This window comes from Rhododendron vialii, chromosome 8a, assembly GCF_030253575.1.
Source record: "Rhododendron vialii isolate Sample 1 chromosome 8a, ASM3025357v1".
NCBI classification, from domain to species: domain Eukaryota; kingdom Viridiplantae; phylum Streptophyta; class Magnoliopsida; order Ericales; family Ericaceae; genus Rhododendron; species Rhododendron vialii.
This window is the reverse complement of record NC_080564.1, coordinates 2,928,422-2,949,397: the sequence shown is the minus strand read 5'-3', so window position 1 is coordinate 2,949,397 and position 20,976 is coordinate 2,928,422. Positions and strand designations below refer to the sequence as shown.

General features: G+C 37.6%; 2 protein-coding genes across 4 annotated transcripts; one reads left to right on the top strand and one right to left on the bottom strand.

Annotated features, from left to right (window-relative positions):
- The first annotated feature begins 563 nt into the window (after positions 1–563).
- LOC131299071 (phosphoinositide phosphatase SAC7-like) lies at positions 564–12,168 on the top strand. 3 transcript variants are annotated; one of them, XM_058324622.1, is made up of 22 exons: positions 564–698; positions 852–946; positions 1,854–2,017; positions 2,125–2,208; positions 2,948–3,075; positions 3,171–3,262; positions 4,012–4,069; positions 4,269–4,325; positions 4,426–4,459; positions 4,882–4,962; positions 5,300–5,406; positions 6,497–6,583; positions 6,697–6,774; positions 7,643–7,713; positions 7,789–7,887; positions 8,830–8,929; positions 9,933–10,041; positions 10,183–10,255; positions 10,372–10,465; positions 11,082–11,174; positions 11,437–11,503; positions 11,735–12,168. In XM_058324622.1, the coding sequence occupies exons 3-22, from the start codon at positions 1,870–1,872 to the stop codon at positions 11,863–11,865; spliced, it is 1,791 nt and encodes a 596-aa protein (XP_058180605.1). In that variant the 5' UTR covers positions 564–698; positions 852–946; positions 1,854–1,869; the 3' UTR covers positions 11,866–12,168. The 3 variants fall into 3 exon arrangements, with proteins under 3 accessions (XP_058180605.1, XP_058180604.1, XP_058180603.1); XM_058324621.1 differs by having other exon boundaries at positions 792–946; XM_058324620.1 differs by having other exon boundaries at positions 580–946.
- Positions 12,169–13,471: 1,303 nt separating this feature from the next.
- On the bottom strand, positions 13,472–20,029 carry LOC131299084 (dehydrodolichyl diphosphate synthase 6). Its single transcript, XM_058324645.1, has 3 exons — positions 20,012–20,029; positions 16,604–16,665; positions 13,472–14,672 (listed from the first exon to the last, which is right to left on the bottom strand). The coding sequence occupies exon 3, from the start codon at positions 14,627–14,629 to the stop codon at positions 13,745–13,747; it is 885 nt and encodes a 294-aa protein (XP_058180628.1). The 5' UTR covers positions 14,630–14,672; positions 16,604–16,665; positions 20,012–20,029; the 3' UTR covers positions 13,472–13,744.
- Between the last annotated feature and the right edge of the window lie 947 nt (positions 20,030–20,976).

Sequence of the window (20,976 nt, the reverse complement as noted above, 5' to 3'; positions counted from 1 at the left end):
TCAATTTGATTAGGATGCAACTGAGACTGTTGGAGATGCTCTAATTCGCCAATGACAACACTCCACTCTAATAAATAAAAAAACATAACAACGTCACGGTGATTTGGTATGTGTCTTCATATTTTTTTTTTATTACTTTAGAATAAGATCTCGAGTAGGTTCTTGACACTTTCAAAATTAAGCGCATCGCGAGAGAACAAATATACTGATCTCCTTATAATAGACACACTCTCCAAGCATTAATCTTCCCATATAGTAGTATAATCAGTTGTTAAGAAATAAGTACTCCATAAAAACGGTTCTGTTTGGAACTTGTGGAAAGAAGGAGTAAATTTTAAAACAATTCCTTCCCTTGTTTGGTTCTTAAAACAGAAAGGGAAAATTTTAAATTTCAATTCGACTGCCCTCCCAATTTCTCTTCTATTTTCCTTCTTAATTAACTACGTAATTTCCTTTTACTTTTCTTTCTCCAAGTTTCAAACAAAGCCTCAAGTAAATTGGGACAAACTACAGGGATCAAAAACTGTAATTTACACTTTCTAAAATTGAGCGGGGCCCGGCCTTCTTTTCGCATAAATTCCCAAGAAATCACCTTTCCAAAAAAAGGTAGTGGTTTCAATTCCGTTTGCTATTTCCAAAATTCCGAGATCTAAGCTCAATTCCTCCGGTCTTGCAGTTATTTAGCGCCACCAAACCAGGTCTACATCCGTTGTTCCTCTTCAATTTCGAAACCCCACCCACATATCATTATTTTGACTGATTCTCGCTCGCTCTCTCTCTCTCTCTCTCAGCCGATCCGATTCGTTAGCTCTTACCAATCACAACACATATTGGTATTTCGATTTTTTCAGCAATTTCAACCAAGACCCATATCGGTACTGACTGTTGCTTTCTCCAATTGGATCTCACATCCCTTGCGGCCGTTACTTGAATCATATTCTATCAGGTAAACCAGCCTATTACATGTATGTATTTACGTTTACATCTCTTGTGCAGATAGGTAAATTTGAAACTCGACGTTTTGATTTTAGTGGGTTCGTTACTATAATTGTATAGAATGCTGCTTAGTTGAAAGTTGTGGGTTGATGACTGTATGTTGGAATACATCTCTTGTGCAGATGGGTAATTAGAACTCGACTTTTGATGTTACTGGGTTTGTTTCGATAGTTGTATAGAATGCTGCTTAGTTGAAAGTTTTGGGTTAATGAATCTATGTTGGAATACATATGTTGTGCATATAGGTAATTTGAAACTCAACTTCTGATTTTAGTGGGTGGGTTACTATTTGCCTAGAATGCTGCTTGAAAGTAGTGGGTTAATGAATCTGTGTTGGCACGTGTGCAGATAGGTAATTTGAAACTCAAAGTTTGATGTTAGTGGGTTCGTTACTATTCGTCTAGAATGATGCTTAGATGAAAGTAACAGGTTCATCAATGTATATTCGAACTTAGTGTTGATATTTGCCCGTGGTTATCACCCATTATTAGTTAATTGTTCTTGGGTGATGAAGATGTAGTGACTTCGTGACTTTGGTAGAACGAGGGTACTAACAGCCCCGTTAGATTTGGGGATTTGATAAGAAAAGAAAGAACTCGTATTAGAGTTTCTTGCCAAATCACTCATAAGATTGAGTAATCTGGTGAGAACTGGAGAGAAAAGTACAAAAATGATATTTTTTGATTGGCTCCTTCCCCTTTCTTATCACACACTTTCTCACAATCCAAAGGGGCTTTAAGGGAGGGGGTCTAATGTCTTAATTTGTCAACATTTGGGGTTGCTACAGCATGTTGAATAGCTATCATCCTTCGTTTGTCCCCCAAAAAATAATGTTATGTTATTGCTGTTCCTCCTAGCTATTCCATCCCTATAATGATGGAGAAGGCAGATCCTTCACAGAAGCTATATACAAGGATGCGGTTATGGGAATTTCCGGATCAGTATGTTATTGAGCCCACTTGTGGCTCTACTGGCTCCTGCTTGGCAATCAGTCGGGTGGATGGGTCAATGAATCTTATTGGTGAGCTGCATTATCTTGTTACTTGTTTGACATGCTTATAACTTCCAAAATTTCAGCTTTATCTTCTTGTTCTTTTCCTCACTTGATGCTGGGTGTTTACTCTCCAGATGACATTCCACAATCAACCTCTGTTAGAGTTCCAAAAATTCAGACTATCTTTGGTGTAATTGGGATTCTGAAGCTCTTGGCTGGTAAGACTTTCTTTGTGAGCACCCAAAATGTAAGGAGGATGCATAGACGCCCTACTTAGGATTCTGCAGCATCGTCTATCATTCACTCGCTAGTTAACCATGAGAGACCAGTGCACCAAAACTCCCTATTTGTGAGATTTATGCTAGCCAACACCATAACAATTTGAACAGATGAGGTTGTTTAGAATGATTTTGAAAGGGGTACATCTCCAATCTTTGCTTCAAATATGGAGATGCCAAAAAATTTTGAAGGCTGGTGTGGCAATTTGACACCCATGACATTCTTCCTCCAATCATGATGTCGGATTTGCTCTCAGGGTGTTTTAAAAAAAAAAACCAATACACTATTTTTGTAATCTAAATAACCACTTTTGCATTTGACACTTGATGCAAATTAGTTGTCAAATCCATGTAGGATTTGACTTTGACTTTGGGTTTGAAGGTAAGATTGGGGAGGCTTATGATGTCAATTTTGACAAGTGAAGCTCCACATAAGATTTGACTCCTCCCATTGGAGATGCTCACTAAATTCTTGATAGCGCTTACTAAAATGGTATAGAAATTGAAGCATCCTTTTAGAAGCACCTTGAGTCTTTTATATGATTAAGATTAAGATAAGATGTGACTTTTTATGATTAAATTTGATCCACGCTAGTTAAGATTCCATCAATACACTCCTGGAAGGTTGGAACCAGAGTTGTCACCTTACTGGAACTATTATGTTGTCATTATGTTTCAGGGTCTTATTTGTTAGTTATAACGGGACGTGAACATGTTGGTTCTTACATGGGGCTTCCTATCTTCAAAGTGTCATCCTTGAAGGTCTTTCCTTGTGATCATTCTCTTAAGAATACCCCTTTGGAGCAGGTATATGTGCTCAACTCTTGCAGTCTACTGTATGTATTATACTAACATTGCTGAGTATTGTTTCTAACTTTGTTATATGAAACATTTTCTGGCAGAAAAGGATGGAAACTGAATTTTCTGGGCTTTTAGGTATTGCAGAGAGGACTCCGGGACTGTATTTTTCATATGATGTCAATATAACACTGAGGTGATTTAATTTCCATCTTATTATTTTCAATTATAAAAGTGTTGGCCTTTTCTTTATTGTCAAAGTGGAGTTATCTAGGTGAACTAGCTTGTTTCCTACAATAGGCATTCTGCAAGTGACTTTAAGAAGTTTAACCAGTGATGGTCTTATACAGCCTTTTGTATGATTGGGTTTAAGTTTTTGTTATCATTATGTTAATGCTGTGAAATCACTGTGGAGGAATCATGTAGTCATATGAATCATTTCATATGCATTGCTTTATTGACGATTACTGTACTCTCAACAGTTTCATACTTATATTCGTTATTTGACCCCCTTATCCATCATGCTTCTCTCTTTTTTCCGGTATCATCTCAAAAGAACGTGAAACTTACGACTATATAATGCTTAGCTCCAACAGGCTTCCTGGTTGACACCTGTTGAGTCACTTGCCTAGATTATTTGGTGATCCAGTTTCCACAGAGAGATTTAGACAATACTTTGACTATCCAGCAGTAACACAAACTTGTATGACCATCCTTAATGCGTAAATTGTACTTTGACGTGTTCTGTGGTCCATGTAAAATAGCTCCTGAGACACTTTTGGTTGAAAGATAAATCAATGCAAGAACCTTGTATAAATATTTATTGATACCTAAGTTGCATACAAGTTCAATACTGTTGGTGTTGACCCGTTCGTATTCTCAGTCATCCACGGCATTCATGGTGATATTTTTTCTAATAAATGCCTAATGTTTTGTGGCTTTCAGTGCCCAACGATTGCATAGTTTAGGTGATGAGTCAAAGCTGCTTCCTCTTTGGAGACAGGTAAGCTTTTCTTGATGTTTGAGATGTTTATTTTTTCCGTGGCATCGTGATTTTTACCTAGTGAATTGACTTCTTGAACAATGGCTTCTTTGTTCATGTTTGCCTATACGTGGATTTACCGTTATTTCAGACCTTTATTTTTAAAAATTCGGTCTACATGTGTACGTGTCATCATTGACGTCTAATGTTTTTTCCACAGGCAGACCCTAGGTTTCTTTGGAACAACTATATGTTGGAAGTGCTCATAGAAAATAAGGTGGGTTCACTGCCAGCCGGATTTAAGCTTATTGATGTTTCATTTCCATCATGCAGAGCTTAAGTTCACTGTTGCTGACTATGACATCTTGTTTTTGCAGCTTGATCCATACTTGCTTCCTGTTATGCAAGGGAGTATCCTTGGTCACATTGTTTATTAGCTATTGGTGCCTTCTGGCTATTTTGTTATTTAGCTAACCCATCTCAATGGCGTCTATTAGAGCATCTCTACTGGGTACAATTAGCGTGTCTTAGAGTCAGTAAATAGCTGTTTGTGTGGGTGTGTGTGTGTGTGAGAGAGAGAGAGAGAGAGACTGTATGTGTGTGTATTCTTATACATGTGTATATATGGGTGTGTTTCTATACACTAAGTTATGGTAAGACACACTCTCACTACAACATTGGTGCACCCATTCGCTCCCTAACCTAACATACAAATTTGGGTCTAATGTATTGCACTTTTGTTACATAACACGCCTTTAACACATTTTTAGCTACACCATTGGAGATGCTCCGTGTTGTCTTCCTTTCGAAGTTACACCTTAACTAACAAACAGCTTTTCAGAACTTTCAAGCAGCCATAGGGAAGGAAATTATTGACGTTACTCTGATAGCAAGGAGATGCACTCGGAGAACTGGTATTGAAATCTCAACTGGTTTTTTTTTTGGTTCATTTATTTTTGAGGTTTGGTAGGGTACATTAAACCAGTCCATGAAAAGGTCCAGGAAAGGACAATGGACGGTTTAATGTGAATCTGAACTGTCCATTGTCCTTTCCTGGACCTTTTCATGGATTGGTTTCATGTACTTAACATTTTCGTTTATTTTTCTCAAAGCTAGTTCCAGTATCATGGTGTGAAGAGCTGGATGGTCACAGCTCTTCTTATTCTTGGACTTGTATGAGACTTAGGAACCTGTTTAAAGAGTTAGAATAAGTATACAACTAGATACTTAAGCAGTATTTTTTTCATGAAGGCACTCGGATGTGGAGAAGAGGAGCTGATTCTGACGGGTATGTCGCCAATTTTGTGGAAAGTGAACAAATCATGCAGCTCAATGGTCATATAGCATCATTTGTGCAGGTAATCATATTTTTAACTCTGCGTTCTATATGCAATTACTATGGAGCATATTTGTGATAGTCTGACTGAAACTCTCTTGGAATTGTGTGATCCAGTTCTAAAACACTAAATCCAGATATCTTTAAGCCTTTTTCCAAACACTAAAATCCAATCCCTTGCCTCCACAGCTCACACCTAGAGCCCTTAGTTACACACAGTAGATTTGGTACTATGGTCACTTTTCGCGGCCCATAACAGCCACCAAATCTTCTCTTCCCTTGTTGAATTAAATCCAAATCTCTCATTCCTTTATACAGTAGCACTAATGATGGAAAATCCATAATCTCACCAACTTTCCACCCAGAAAAGCCATTTGAAACTGCCTTTGAGACCTACTTTCCAGCTTTGCCATATCTTCCACTACTAGTAGGAGTTTTCCACATTCGTCCTGCATCAGGTGAGAATTTAATTGTTGGTACTAGGAGGTGATCAGCTGTCTATAGTTCTACCAATCAGACTGACTATGACGCTGGCCACTAGGTGGTTATGTGGCTTCAGTGAGGGATTCAACTAAATGGAAGAAAAGGCCTGATGGCAAAATTTCCAATGCTCTGGCTATTGTAGGCATAAAAATTGTTGAACTGCAAGAATGCCAGAAGATGCTACATTGTTCACTGCTGCATTGAATAAGTGATGGATCACGCGAATCCCATCTTAAGAGATGTATTGTGTCTTTTTATTAAAGGCAAGAAGCAACTATTGGAATACCCTGTAAACGGTGTTATGTGATACCAGGAATATACCTGAGCAGCCCTTTATGCGCATTCGATAGTAAACTTGGTCCTTTTATTTATTTGTCTAGTTACTTTTAGGTGACAACTAATTGGCAAGTTCATGTAGGAATATATTGTGGGATATTTTTACTTCATCTTAACCTGTTTGTTTCTTCTTAAATGCCAATATTAATCTTCACAGATGTTACACAAAAGTTGCGATTTTTATTTTTAATTTCCCCTGGTAGTTTATTTACAGAAAACATTGTACAACTTGCCACATATTGCTTTTGTTACAGCAATTACATGTGGTTTATTTCTTAGGTTGTCTTTTGCAGGTTCGAGGGTCAATACCCATACTCTGGGAGCAAATTGTTGATTTGACATATAAGCCTAAATTTGAGATCATGAAAAATGAGGAGGCAGTAAGTTTCCTAATTTTCTTCTCTCTGAAATAGCATGTTTTTATTCTGATTCCTCCCCCTCCCTTAAGTCATTAGCATCCAAACTGAGTGTTTCTTTGATAAACTTTTTGCAGCCTCGAGTACTTGAACGGCACTTTTTGGATTTGAGAAAAAAGTATGGAAATGTCTTAGCTGTTGATCTTGTTAACAAGGTAGACACTGGTTTCATGTTACTAATTTTTGCAGAATAATTTTACTGTGTACACTAATTTAGTATAATTATATAGTCCCATATCCATAGATGCATTCTCACACATGCTTACAGTTGATCAATGAATTTTGCGTGTATGTACGCATCTCACAATTGTTAGGATCTGTGATCATGTAGACAGTTATTATTTTGTATGTCCACAAGTTTTTCAAGAATTATCAATGCAACTGACCTCTATTTTCCTTGTAGATTCAAATATATCACAGGTCTATTTTGTATGTGGAAATGTTTTTTTTTAAGGCATTAGAAATACTGCTGAGATCTATGGTTTTGGTAATCACAAAATTATTAAAGGAAGATTTAGAAAACAGTACTACTTGAATTTAGTAGAAAATGCTATCTGATCTGTTGACTCTTTTGTCCTCATAAAGCATGCGAGAACTTGATATTTATTGTAGGACTCATTCGTAGGCTTCAGATTTTGGCTGTCTATTTAAGATCAGGCCCTGAATAACACAATATGGTCCGGTAGGGCACACCACACTTTTTAAACTTATTACTCTTGGTACTCTAAAGGTTCAAGGTCATGCTTATATTGATGCATTAACTTTCTCACTACGAAGGACGTAGGACAGATTCATTTTCTTGGTAAGCACCTTCATGTCCCCTCATCTGTCTTTGTCCAATGCCTTGGAAAGTATTGGCTTATGGATTTGGGCCTCTACAATCCACCTCTTGAAGGCTATTCTCTTCGGGGACCCACACAAGGGCGCACACCATGTGAAGCTTGTCCTGCATGTCATGTGTTTGATTTTGCAGTGTCATAGTCTTGATCTGGTTGTTCTCTAAACAACGTACTTCTTTCTCAGCATGGAGGCGAGGGACGCTTAAGTGAAAAGTTTGCGAGTGCGGTGCAGCATGTTGCCAGTGACGATGTGAGGTAGAATCCACTTTCATGTTGAACTTAATTGGCTATGTGCTTCCATTTAATTCCTGTACCTATTTGTCTTTGCAGGTACTTGCACTTTGACTTTCATCGTATTTGCGGGCACGTCCATTTTGAGCGTCTCTCTATCCTGTATGATCAAATAGAGGATTTCATCGTTAAAAATAGGTATGGTTTCTTCTCAGTGGCCATGAGTAATGAATTTAGAGTGATAATTGAATCTTTTTTTTTTTTTTTAAGATATGGATGTGAACAGGTTACTTTTCAAGTATAGAAAATTGTGTCAGTTTTGGTTCTTCATCGCTTCAAATATGATCATCGCGGGTAAATGCACGCCCGTGAATTTGATCCTAGACATAAATGCTACTTGGTTACCATTCGGTCTAATCACTTAGTAGAACATAATATGCTCTTGTACAAAGCTGGGGAAATCAAGTTTAGTTATCCCATTGTCAATAAGCGGAGTTAGATTTTTCACATGAATATTTTTTGAGGTGCTATAGTTTACCAAGTTTGAATAGAAAAAGTGAGGGTGAGAAGAAGATTGCCGAGATGATCATTTGGTGGAAAAACATTAGCATGGAAAAACATTAGCATATTTTAAGTCTAAACATAGAGTTGTATCTTTCGTTTTGACTCTTGAAAGTAAGATGTCCGTGGCCTTTTGATGATTTATTTTGTTTCTTCTTGGGGTTTTAACCACAATTGTCTAAGACCCTGCTTTCAACCTTAATGTCTACCAATTCCGTATGGAAGGTGCAGCCATTATTTAGGAGTTTCAGATCGGGTGAAACCATGCAACTAGATTTGTAACGGGTACGATGATCCCATACCTACTTGCACAATTCCACTGATCATTTTAGGCTGACTGATATATTTTAGAAGAGTGCCCTTGCAGTTATTACTAATTCTTGATTGATACCTAGATATCCTTGATTGAGGTGTTTATTCAATATTCAGATACGTTAAGTTTTTAGACAGCTCAATGAACATCTCTAATTCAGTATTTCATCTGATTATTCATCAGAACAATTTTTGTCTTGTTAGTTGAAAATTTTCTTTTCCTTCATGTTTTTTTACTTGCATGTGCTGCTTCGCTTCAAATTATAGGTACCTTCTTTTCAATGAAAAAGGTGGGAAAGTTGAGGAGCAACTTGGTGTTGTAAGGACCAACTGTATTGATTGCTTAGACCGTACAAATGTTACCCAGGTATTATAACTTCAATCAGCATGATAAAATGTTTACGGTGTGTCGTGTTGTAATATGTAGTAGAAAATCTTGCATGCAGATTGGTTCTCTCTCAGGGGATTGAATGTCGGGTGGGACCTTAGGCTTTTTTTCGTATCTTGTTTTTCTGCCTTTCCACTTTATGCTTCCTCCAAAATTTTCATAACTGACGTAGATGATCGTTTTCCTTTCACCTGGTTTCCGTTAGTTGTTGCTCCTAGGGGACCTTACCTAATGGAAAGAACTTCAGGATGACGCAAAAGCAAGGATGTTAAATATAAGCATGGTATTTTGAGCTTAACTGTTCAAATGCTGGAGTAGAAATGCCAAGCCGGGCCATCTGAATTTTATTTCTTCTTTTGCCTGGTCTTCTAATGAGAGAAGAGTTTTATCTGAGGACTCGTCACTGCTTTAGTATTAACCTTTTTGATCTCCATCAGTACGATGGTTTCCACTTCTCCTTGTTTTTCTTGCTCTCTTTTTCTCAATGGAAGATGGCTATTTTGTGGCATTACATGCCCAGGCATCTTTACCAGTTAATTTTCCTCTTACTCTTGGCTTTGTGATGGGGGGTGTATGTAAATGCCCGTACGTGGACACTGCAAGGACATATGAGACTCCAAATAATCCCAATCGGAGGTATAGGATTGAAGCCCGTCTCCTATCTTTTGTGGATTCAATTCCTTTACCTTGCCGGAACGGAGCTAGCCTCAACTGTCGAAGGCTGGCGCCGGACCCCATTGTGCCTCATAGATCTCTAAATATAATTTTTTTTTTTGTGTATGAAGATTAATGCTTTTAGATGCGTCAGCACAATAATGTGAGACATTGAGAGGGTGAAGGAGAGTGAGTTCTCTTAGGTTATAAGTTTGTAATAAGGATATTCCCTCTGAAAAGGAGCGAGTGAATAAGTGTTTTGATTTTTTTGGTACTCCTTGATTACATGTTATTTTGTTCCATTTGGTAACATGAGCAATTGCTGCAGAGCATGATTGGTCGAAAAATGATGGAATTCCAACTTAGAAGGATTGGTGTTTTTGATGCTGAAGAAACAATTAGTTCACATCCGAATTTTGATGAAAACTTCAAGATTTGTGAGTACTTCCATAATCATCATCAATTCCCTATTTCAGATGAGTTTCGTTCCTTTAGTTTTGCATTATGAACATCCGTTTGGGTTCTCAGAATGGTATGGAACTGTGTTGCTTGAAACTTCTGTTCTTTTGCATTTCCAGTATGGGCAAACCATGGGGATGACGTAAGCATCCAGTATTCTGGTACTCCTGCTTTGAAAGGAGATTTTGTCAGGTAACTTCCCGTTGATCTTCCTTTAAGTTTATGTGTGTGTCTGTCTATAAGTGTCCCCAGAAACATTTGGTCTGAAGTCGTATCTTTACCTGTACATAAATTTCTTGTACTCGTAGATATGGCCGGCGTACAGTCCAAGGGATTCTAAATGATGGCTATAATGCCCTTGCACGCTATTACTTGAACAACTTTTGTGATGGAACAAAACAGGTTGGTATGCATTCACTTTTTGATACACGCTATCACTTTTTTTTTAATAAATAAAAAATTCTTTTTACGTTTTATCTTTGTAAAATTAATGCTAGCTCAGTATTATAGGTAGTGCTAGTTCAGTATTTTGTAAATTTTGTTATCTGAAAGCTCTGCTTATGAAATTACAGTAATAATCAAACTTCTGGTTCTACGGCTGCAAGTACTGTTCTGATTGAGTAGTCTTTTTTTATTTTTTTATTTTATGCCCTGCTTCATACAAGTACGTTTGCAACAGACCTTCTAATTATGGTTGCAATGATTTGTTGAAGACTACGTTCGTAATGTACATTGGGAAGGGGTGCAGGAAGAGTAAAAAAAGACGAGAATACGGGCAAGAACGAAGACAAGCCGACCAGTCTCTTAATGAGAATTGAGGTCCTTGCGCGGGGCGTCTCATTGTTAGGATATTAAATTTGCAACCTTTTTGTCTGAAAATGCTATCATTTTTAATCAACTGAACTTTCCAGGAATAAGTTTCTTTTGTCAGTCAGTCAATTTTATCTTGGTTTGTTTCTTCATAGTTCTTCAATTTCACTGCTGAGAAAATTAACTCCCTTCGTGTATTCATGTGAAGGATGCAATTGATCTTCTGCAAGGGCACTATATTGTTTCTGTTAGCCGGGAAGTGACCCCTACATCCCAAAAAGGAGGCCTGGAGGCTATAGCTGTAAGTTCAATCCAAACAACTGTTTCTTTTATATTCATTAAATTTGACCAGGTAGCTTTATCTTTTTATAAATTGAATAATGAAGATTAGCGGAACTACCCAAAGTTGCTGCATCTGTCCATCTTAGCAAGATTTAGTTCTCTCGAATCGCACTGCTGGTTTCAGACTGAAGAAAGGAAGGCTTTGTTGCATTAGGTGGAGTGGCGGGGTAGTGTTAAATATTCCAATTGGACTAATTATCTCTCCTAATTTCCTCCTGCAGTCCTTTCCTCTGGCTTTGTTACTGGTCCTAGCTGGATTCTTCCTCACAATTATGTCATTGAGCCAAGGTGAATTTTTTTTCCCTTTGTCTTCTGCTTCGGTAATTTCTGGAAATAGCGAACTGCTACATTGTCTTCCATTACTCTGTTTAGTAATTTATCGGCCCTCTACTGTAATAGCATTGTACCCTTTGTGGTCCTGCACTGCATTGACTATTAGAATACATTTTTGTTTTAAGGTTGGTATCTGATAATGAACTAAAACCGTTGATCTGCTCTTATATATTCTTCCTTGTGCAGTTCGATATGATTATCGCCACGTGTTTTTTTCAACGGTGTGGGCAAGCATGAGTGTGGGTATAGTTGCATATGTCAGAGCCAACGGCAGGGTTTTCTGCAATCGGCCTCGTCTGCACAAACCCCGCAGTTAATTCTGGATTTAGGGTTTTCCTGTCATCAAGGGACTTTTACGATGCATTCAATTCTACTCCTGATTATCTTTATTCTTCAATCCTATTTTTTTGTTTCCATGCAACTTTTGACTTATTTATTGATCAACTCTACAAGGTTTTTTGGTGACCTAATTAGTGCTGCTGTGCTGCTTAGGGTGCTGAAACTGGAATCCTGTATAAGGTTGAACCCTTTTGTACATGCCCAGTTCCACGTGCGAATCACGTTTTATTGTTTTATTTTGTACTATTGTGATTGAATGTCACTCTTCTACATGTTTACAATGGACTCAGTTTTCCTAGTTTCTACTAAAACAAATTTCATATCCTCTGCTTGTGGACGGTGGGCTCATGGTCTTCAGGATTAGTCAAGGTGCGTGTAAGCTAGTCCGGACACCTGATTATAAAAAAAAGTTGCATACAAAGAACAAGGTGAAGATGTTCGCTCTGAAGCCACATCCACAGAACAGAGGTGGTGAAAGTTCATTCTATTGTCCCAACAATTTTGAAATTAATGGTGGTATGAGTCATCTGTTCGGTGGTTGTTTTCAGAGCAAGTTTTTTTGAAACAAAAGAAACGACATTTGCCATACTGGAGCATAATAGCCAAACCATAGCATTTTTTACAAGCGTGCCAAAATTCGAGTTTTGATGTCCCAAATTTCAAAACCACGGGAGATGCTCGTAATGACTACTGTAAATACGCTTTGCGTGTGAAGCATTCAATTTGGGATGTAAACAATGGGATCCCTAACAACCACCTATCGACACCATTGAGCGTAAACAATGGGATCCCTAGTTCTTCTCTTGTGAACGCAGTGCAAGTGGTGGCAATTTAGTATCTTGCCATGAATATGATAATGGAAGCTGCGGCGGAGAGAGGGGGGTTGATGTGTATTGAGAACAAATGGAACCATGAAAAGACTACAGGGTCAAGGAACTCAACTTGCAATTGTGAGAGGGGGCTTGTCTCTACCATTATAAAGGAGGTTTCCTGGTGGACTCGTTCTTATCCGTGTCAGTTGTTTCCATATGCTAACTATGCAGTGAATCTTCTCATAGCTCAAAGCAAGCCAATATTGGACTTTAATGAAAGTATAAAAACAGAAAACAAAACTTATTCAGAAAGAATATTGAGACCCATGACAAGATCTAGTAGTGCAAAATGTTTAGGTTGGCTTCTAAATCCTAAATTTCAAACACCCGACTCCCAACAAGCAAAAAACTAAATTTAGAGGCAGAGTCTGCCAACGCATACATAGCAGATACCTATTGGAAGCTGTTGGGGGGCTTCGGGTCCACTTAAGAAGCTTCCAATCAGAAGCTACCACATCCATCGGTGTTCAGACCGATCTATCTTCAGTCTTACTAGCATTTACCATAACAGAGGTTGATGAAATAATCAAATCCACAGTAAAATATCAGATGCTAATGAAGCACCCTCCACAGCCAAAGGAAAAAGGAGCAGTTCGGTTCCTGCATTCCCGTGGAAATAATTCACTTCCAACACGAGGATCAAATAGCCCCATGAAAACTGAAGTGTGCTTACGTTTCATATGATGAAGTTGGCGTATAAAAGATAGCATGCTTATAAAACGAGCACCTACATAGATTGATAGTTTTTTTCATGATAAAGAGCATACATGCTGACTATTGCTGACCCTACTAGTACAAGGTGATATGAATCGATAATTTAGCCGGGGGCCCAAAAGATTGATATAATGCTCTGGCCGGAGAAAGAGGCTGTAAATACATAAAACAAAGGGGAGTGCATGGTGTTACAAATGTGGCTAGAGATTTTCTGAACACAGGAAAATACCTGCAGCCAATCAACACAAGAAACCATTGAGTTATCAAAGTGTCATAGCTGCTTCTTTTTCTTCTCCAAATACGAGTAGTTCCTTTGAAAACTCAATACGGCCGACACCAAATGCCACAAACCAATCTCTGGCCACAACGCTCTTGGACAACACAAGAGAGTGTTTTCACTCTGCCACAAAAGAAAATTGCTCAGACGGGTCTCTCCTGAACTTCGGATCAGAATATCTGGATCAGGTGCTACAGACATGTACATATGTTTCTCAATATCTACTAGTTGTATTGCACAATGTTCCTCCAGCTTTTGTTCGCACTCCACACCATTCACTGCTTCAATTTCACCTTTTTTATCCATCTCCACACCATTTGATGCTTTTATCTCCCATTTCTCAAGGCATGATTCTTGGACCGCATGCACTATCTCATCGGTAGAAGTATAGGCCACACAGATTAATAGCACACACTTAGTGTTTTTGGCCGTGGCTCTCATCACGTTTTCAGCAGCAACCCTCACAGGCTCATTCAAAAGGTTCAAGTTTCCTATGAAATAAACCCTAATTCCATATTGATTCACAATGCTCTCTTCCTTGAGCAACCCTTCAATCTTCTCCTTCATTAGGTCCATGAGACTCTGAACCTCTTCTGGCTTCCGTTTGAAATTGTCGATGCTGAACGCATACACCGTTGCGTATTTCACCCCCAGTTCATAGCAGTACCTTAGCACGGACATTAGTGCTGAAAATCCAGCTTTATGGCCATCCCCTTCTTCAAGGTTTTTCTTCTTAGCATACCTTCGGTTTCCGTCCATGATGAAGGCAATGTGGTTGGGGATGGGACCCACAGAAAGAATACGAAATACAAGATTTAGCACAAGGCTTCCCAAGCTCTGAAACAACTTGAATAAACTACCAATTCTTTCTTCCCCCATTTCTAGTCCCACGGGGAACTCGAATCACTGCGGTTCAAACTATCTGCACAAAAAGACATCGAACATTTCAATTCACCATCGTGTATAAAGCTAAAATCTTCCACGACCTCAAAAAGGGGTTTACCAAAAACTGAAAAGCGATTAGATATTCAAGAAAATAACTAAAGAAATTTTTTGGTCAATACTTACAATCATTTCTCACAGAAAGGACACCTAATAAGGGAAAACAAGCATAATTCTTTAGACAAAGAAAAAAAAAAGCATTCTGGGCTGCCCTTGAACAATTGATTCCTAGTGTATTAGCTCAGCCAAACCCTCGTATAGAGAGAGAGAGAGAGAGAGAGAGAGAGATAGAGAGCACTCTTGGAGAGAACAAATCACAGCCGTTGATTTTCTCTCAATATTTTCACAGCTGCCATATTTTTTTCACAGCTGTCTATATGGCAGAATAAATCACAGCCCTTGAATTTTTTTTAATAACAAAAGTCCTCGATTTTTGTGAATCAAACTCTCATGGTGCAAAATACAGGAATTAGAAAAATCTGAGCTGACCCATTCGTTTTGGAATTTTGGATTTGTAGATAATAAGTGTAGAAAAAAATAGAGTAATGATTAAAAATATGAATAATAATTAGAGAGATATAAAGAGAAAAATGAAAGTAATAATTGAAGAGAAATAAAATACTGATTAGAATCCAAAATCCAAAACCATTAAATGAACGAAGTAGTCCAATGGAAGTTTATGTTATGATTAATTAATCGGGAGGTATGGAATTTTTTTTTGTTTTTTAATTAAATGTAATGGAAGTAGCACAAAATCTAGAACAATAACAGAGTATTTGACCAGTACCGGTCGTATCGTACCAGTAGAAAAATTGGTATCCAAGCAAAACCCGAAGTCTCGCCACTAGGCCAACCCCTTTGGGTTAGCTCTAGTTAGATTTAGGATGTGTTTCACTAACTAAAATAAGAACTTCGGGTTAGTGTTGTTCAGTGAAGTGCACAGTACCGTACTGCGCACATACGAGCAGTCAGATTATGCATCCGACGGCTCAGATCTCATCTTGGCAACCAACGATCAAGAGTCGTTTATTACTGAGATAAGATCCCGAGTCATCGAATGCACTATCCGACGGCTCGGACACTGTACAGTACCATCCCCCAATTCCTAAAATAAATACTCTCCATCCCACTTTAAATGTTTCCTATAAAAATTCGTGCATTTTCAAATCCCCATAAAGTATATCTCTACGTATTATTTTTTAATTTTTTTACACTAAATTAAAGTGCTTAGAAAAAAGTAATATGTAGAAATATATATTTTGAGAGTTTGAAAATGCAAGAATTTTCGTAACAGACATTTAATATGAAACGGAGAGAGTAAATACTTATTTTTTGAATTAAATGAGATGAATTGTGAGAGAATAATTTATCTCGTAAAATAAAAAATAAATACTTAAAAAATAATAACCTTAACTGAACGGGGCCTGAATGCATTGTTTCTTTATTATCCCTTGGATATAGTATAACACACAGAAGACAAACATAGACCAGCGGATCAAAAAAAAACATAGACCAAAACGTTCAGTGGAGCATTTTATCAAACATGAGTGTGGGTCATCTAATGCTTCCCAATTTGCCCACAAAATGTCAGGAACCCACCCCACAAAATTTGAGTAGACACAATAGTAAGCTTCCATTTACAGTATCCCCTCAATTGCACAAATTGACGAGGATATGAACAGCCCTTTTAAGTCTACCATTTAAAATGCGTAACAATGGCGGAAAGATTACACGTTTATGGCTTGCATGCTGTTAGAACTTTCATAATCACTGCATGATAAGGACGACAAACAATACAAGCAACTGGGCAAGATCAATGGATTATCATGCATACAAAGACAAATTATTCACTACCCATGTTCCCTAGCAAACAAAAATTAGTAACAAAAAGAAGGGTTGGGGAATCTTTACCTGTTAATATATCCAGTAATGCCAAAGCTGATGATTAGCTACGAAATAGTAAGAACCCAACACTACCCAGTTCAAAGGAGTGTGTTAAGGAGTGTTTGGTTGATTGTTGGTTCTTAATAGTAGTAGTATATAGGAGGTGGGATGGGAAGGACTAAGGAGAGAAATGGAAAAGGAAATATTGAAGAACCCAAAAAGGAGGCAATTGCAATCAATGAGAAGAGCAATCCTGCAACAAATTGGCTTTTTTCCAAAAGGGGCCAGTTTTTTGGGTACTCCTACATTTCGCACGTTCTTGTGTACGTGGTTACAGGCATTGAATAAGTACTGTAGGACTTGAAGAAGTCAAGAAGGTGGGCCGGTGGGTTAAAAAAAAAAAAAATTCTCTGAGAATATTTGATGACGGGAGGCAAAGGAGAACGAAAAAGTATGGCTACTGATTTTGTCACTTTCTTTTTTGTTAATGTCATTTCCGTCATCAAATATTCTCAAAGAATAATTTTTTTTACCAATTTCTTGGCAAGTGAACAGAGACTAAAAAAAAAGACTTATTTCACGCGTTAACTACCAAAAAGAAGAAGAAAAAAAGACCCGTTTGGCTAAATAAGCCAACTGGCTTATTTTTTATCTTTATTCAATTTTTTTTTCGTATTTGTTAGTTTTTCATCAATTTTTTGGGGATTATTGCATCGTTATAACAAGAGAAATCTAAAAAGTAAAAAATTACGATCAAAACCTAATTTTTTTAAATAAAGACAAAAATAAGCCAATAAGTCAATTTTTTCGTTTTTATTCAAAACAAATTAGATTTGAATAAGGACAAAAAAAAAATAAGCCAGTAGACTTATTTAACCGAACGGAAAGTTTTGAAAATAATTTTTCAAAATAGCATGTGCTCCCGCTCTCTATCCTTGCACTGCCCTCGCACTCTAAATTCTCACTCTCGCGGATTGTAAATTGTACTTAATAGTTTAGGATGTAGTATTTCAAATAGTACGATTTTACGCTCTCGCTCTTACTTTAGTTCCAACAAGCAAACTATGTGACTTAGCCCTCAGGAGATGGAGAAAAATAAAGTGAGGGCGACATTTTATTTTATACAAATTGTGTAATTTCTTCATGTTTGCTTTGTGTTGGTTTTGGGTATTTTTTTAAAAAAAATTGGTAGTCAGGAAAAAAAAAGGTTTACTGTCCATATTGTCATTCTATAATAATTGTACAGTATAATCTCTTTTATACACCTCCGTTGTTTTGTCGCTAAAATAGAAATGATATAGGTACCGACCATGGAGGAGAGAAAACGTACCGACGGCCGCCGGCGGGCCGTCTCCGGCCACCGGACGGCCGATCCGAGCCGTCCAAAAATTCTAAAAAAAAAAACCGATGGGGCCTACGCGAGAATTAATGGCATCCGAGGTGTGTAAGGTACTTGATCCGAGCACCCTTTTTTCTTGTATATATGTATATACGTGTATATACACACAAAAAAAGTGCTCGGATCAAGTACCCTACACACCTCGGATGCCGTTGATCCTCGCGTAGGCCCCATCGGTTTTTTTTTTTAGAATTTTTGGACGGCTCGGATCGGCCGTCCGGTGGCCGGAGACGGCCCGCCGGCGGCCGTCGGTACGTTTTCTCTCCTCCATGGTCGGTACCTATATCATTTCTCGTAAAATAAATGCGACAACAGAGCATGAAAAGAAAGATTTCCACCTGTACAATGTGTAAAGTGACCAGAGAGGTGGATGCATTATTGAGGACCAAGGATTATTTGGTGCCTTGGGGTACTGTTGCGGCGTCACGTGATACTTCTAACACTCATATTCATTACTCATATCGGTGGGGCTCAGGCAAGGATGGAGTCAAGGAGGGGGTCTGTAGGGACGATCGCCTCTGCAAGAAGAAAAAAAAACACAACTCCCTTCGTCCCTAAATAAGTGTCCGGCGTGCAAACTTAGGTCTGTCAAAAGATGCATGTTTTTCGTTAAAAAATCTATTTTTTTTCCACAATCTAATAGAACACATCGCCACCTATAGATTTGTGAAAAAAATTTGATTTTTTTAACGAAACAAATGCATTTTTTTAAAGGCGTAGGTTTGCGCGTCGGACACTTATTTAGGGACGGAGGGAGTATTATTGTATGTAAAAAAAAAATCCTATGAAAGTATATAAGCTCGCCCCTATATAGAATTTTGAAAAAATAATAATAATTGTAACTTTTGAACTACGAAAATACCAACATTAATTACTAAAGGTTAAGAGCTAAAATATAACAAAAAATAAAACTATAGGGTTAATATTATGAATATTCAAGTAATAAATTTCCACATTTCCTTAGATGGGTTTAGTATTTTACAGTTTTATTTCTTTTTTCCTTAAAATCTCAATGGCACATCAAATTTTCCCTCTCTATCTCTTGGCATAAACATCCCCAATTGTTAAGATTTCAAAGGCAATTTCGAGAAAATAGAGACAGAAAAGAAGAGATTTTGAAAACCCTGAGTAATTTTGGTGAAATTTAAGTCGTAGGTATGTTTTTCCTCAATTGTTGTTCTACACTTCTCATAATTCTTTGTTTTTTGACCTGTAAAATCAAGTAACATGAAAGCCAATGTACCAGATTCGTCCAGTTGTGATGAATGAAAAAAAGAAGATGAACAGTAAAGAAAAATAAGATACATACATCAAAATCAATCCCATTAGTTAAATCAATTTATGTATTTATGTTATTTTGAGTTTTAATATATTTACGTGATTATGCGTGTGTATTTATATATTTTTCTCACACACACGATTACCTCTGCGTGGTGAAATTCCTGATTCAATCCCTGGACTCAGGAATTCGGACTGCACTGCAGTGCCCCAAGACGGCCGAATAATTATTCAGCAAGGACGATGCATGAGAAGCAACAGATTTCCACATTTTAATTTGTAATGCTAGTGACTAGTTTGGTAGATGCATCATTCATAATCATTGCATAAGGACAACAAACAATACAAGCAACTTGGCAAGATCAATGATTATCATGCATGCAAAGATAAATTATTCACTACCCATGTTCCCTAGCAAACCAAAAATTAACAAAGAAGGGTTGAAATTAAAAAAGTTGAAATTAAAAAAGAAAAAGAAAAAGAAAAGGGATCTTTACCTGTTAATATATCCAGTAATGCCAAAGCTGATGATTAGCTACAAAACTAAGAACCCAACGCTACCCAATTCAAAGGAGTATGAGAAACCATGCTTTTGTGAAGATGGTTGTTTGACCTGCCTCCCTAGTGGATGAGCGAGTTTGAGTCTTACGGGGGGTGTTACTGGTATCCAGAGTTATGAATAGTCTCTGGACCTCTTGCGGTACTAACATACTAACTACTAACTCCTTCAGATCCCGCTGATGTATAAAGATGACCACGAAAAAAAATTCAAAGGAGTGTGTTAAGGAGTGTTTGGTTCTTAATATAAGAGGTGGGGTGGGAAGGAGAGAAATGGAAAAGGAAATAGCATTGAAGACCACAAAGAGGAGGCAATCAATGAGAAGAGAAATCCGTGCAACAAATTGGTTTTTCCTGATTTATTAAACCAATTTTTTTGTGAACTCCTACGTTTGGCACGCTAGTGTGTAGTGTACCTCTAAATTATGGGAAATGATCTTGTCACTTTTTTTTTATTAATGTAACTCATTTGTAAATACATTTTTGCATTAAAAATACATTTGCAAGAGAGTGACGTTAAAAAAAAAAAAAGCAAAATCAGCAGTCTAATAGTGGTCTTTTGTTTTCTTATAGGCCTGTTGTAAAGGTACATATAATAGTACCGTAGGACAAGGACTTGAAGAAGGTGGGTGAGGGTATGGGCCATCATGGCAGTGGTGTGAGATTCCACCCAAAAAGTTCCAAGTCGGGAGCTTCTGAGAGTGGTCTTTTGTTTTCTTATAGGCCTGTTGTAAAGGTGCATATAATAGTACCGTAGGACTAGGACTTGAAGAAGGTGGGTGAGGGTATGGGCATCATGGCAGTGGTGTGAGATTCCACTCAAAAAGTTCCAAGTCGGGAGCTTCTGAGAGTTAAAGGTTAATATAGCGATATATATATACACACACGTATATATGGGACGGTTCTGAAAACACCCAAAATAACATCTAAAAAAATACCTCATTGTTTCTAATCAAAATTTGATGATTCGAGCCGCTCAATGTGATCAGAACATGATTTTATGAATATTTGTGTGAAATCAGAAAAAAAAATGACCGAAAAAGGCTTGATCCGAACAGTTTCGAATAGTTTTTTATTGAACGGTTCAAATAAAAACTACTTAAATCAAGCCTTTCCCGGTCATTTTTTTGCTAATTTCTCGGGGGCACCCTTAAAATCACATTCT

Bases quoted from the DNA above. Each gene is read 5' to 3' on its own strand.
- LOC131299071 (XM_058324622.1), top strand. From the start codon at position 1,870: ATGATGGAGAAGGCAGATCCTTCACAGAAGCTATATACAAGGATGCGG. The intron at 7,888-8,829 runs GTATGGTTTCTT...TTCAAATTATAG, and splicing joins GATTTCATCGTTAAAAATAG to GTACCTTCTTTTCAATGAAA. The intron at 10,042-10,182 runs GTGAGTACTTCC...TTGCATTTCCAG, and splicing joins TGATGAAAACTTCAAGATTT to TATGGGCAAACCATGGGGAT.
- LOC131299084 (XM_058324645.1), bottom strand. From the start codon at position 14,629: ATGGGGGAAGAAAGAATTGGTAGTTTATTCAAGTTGTTTCAGAGCTTG.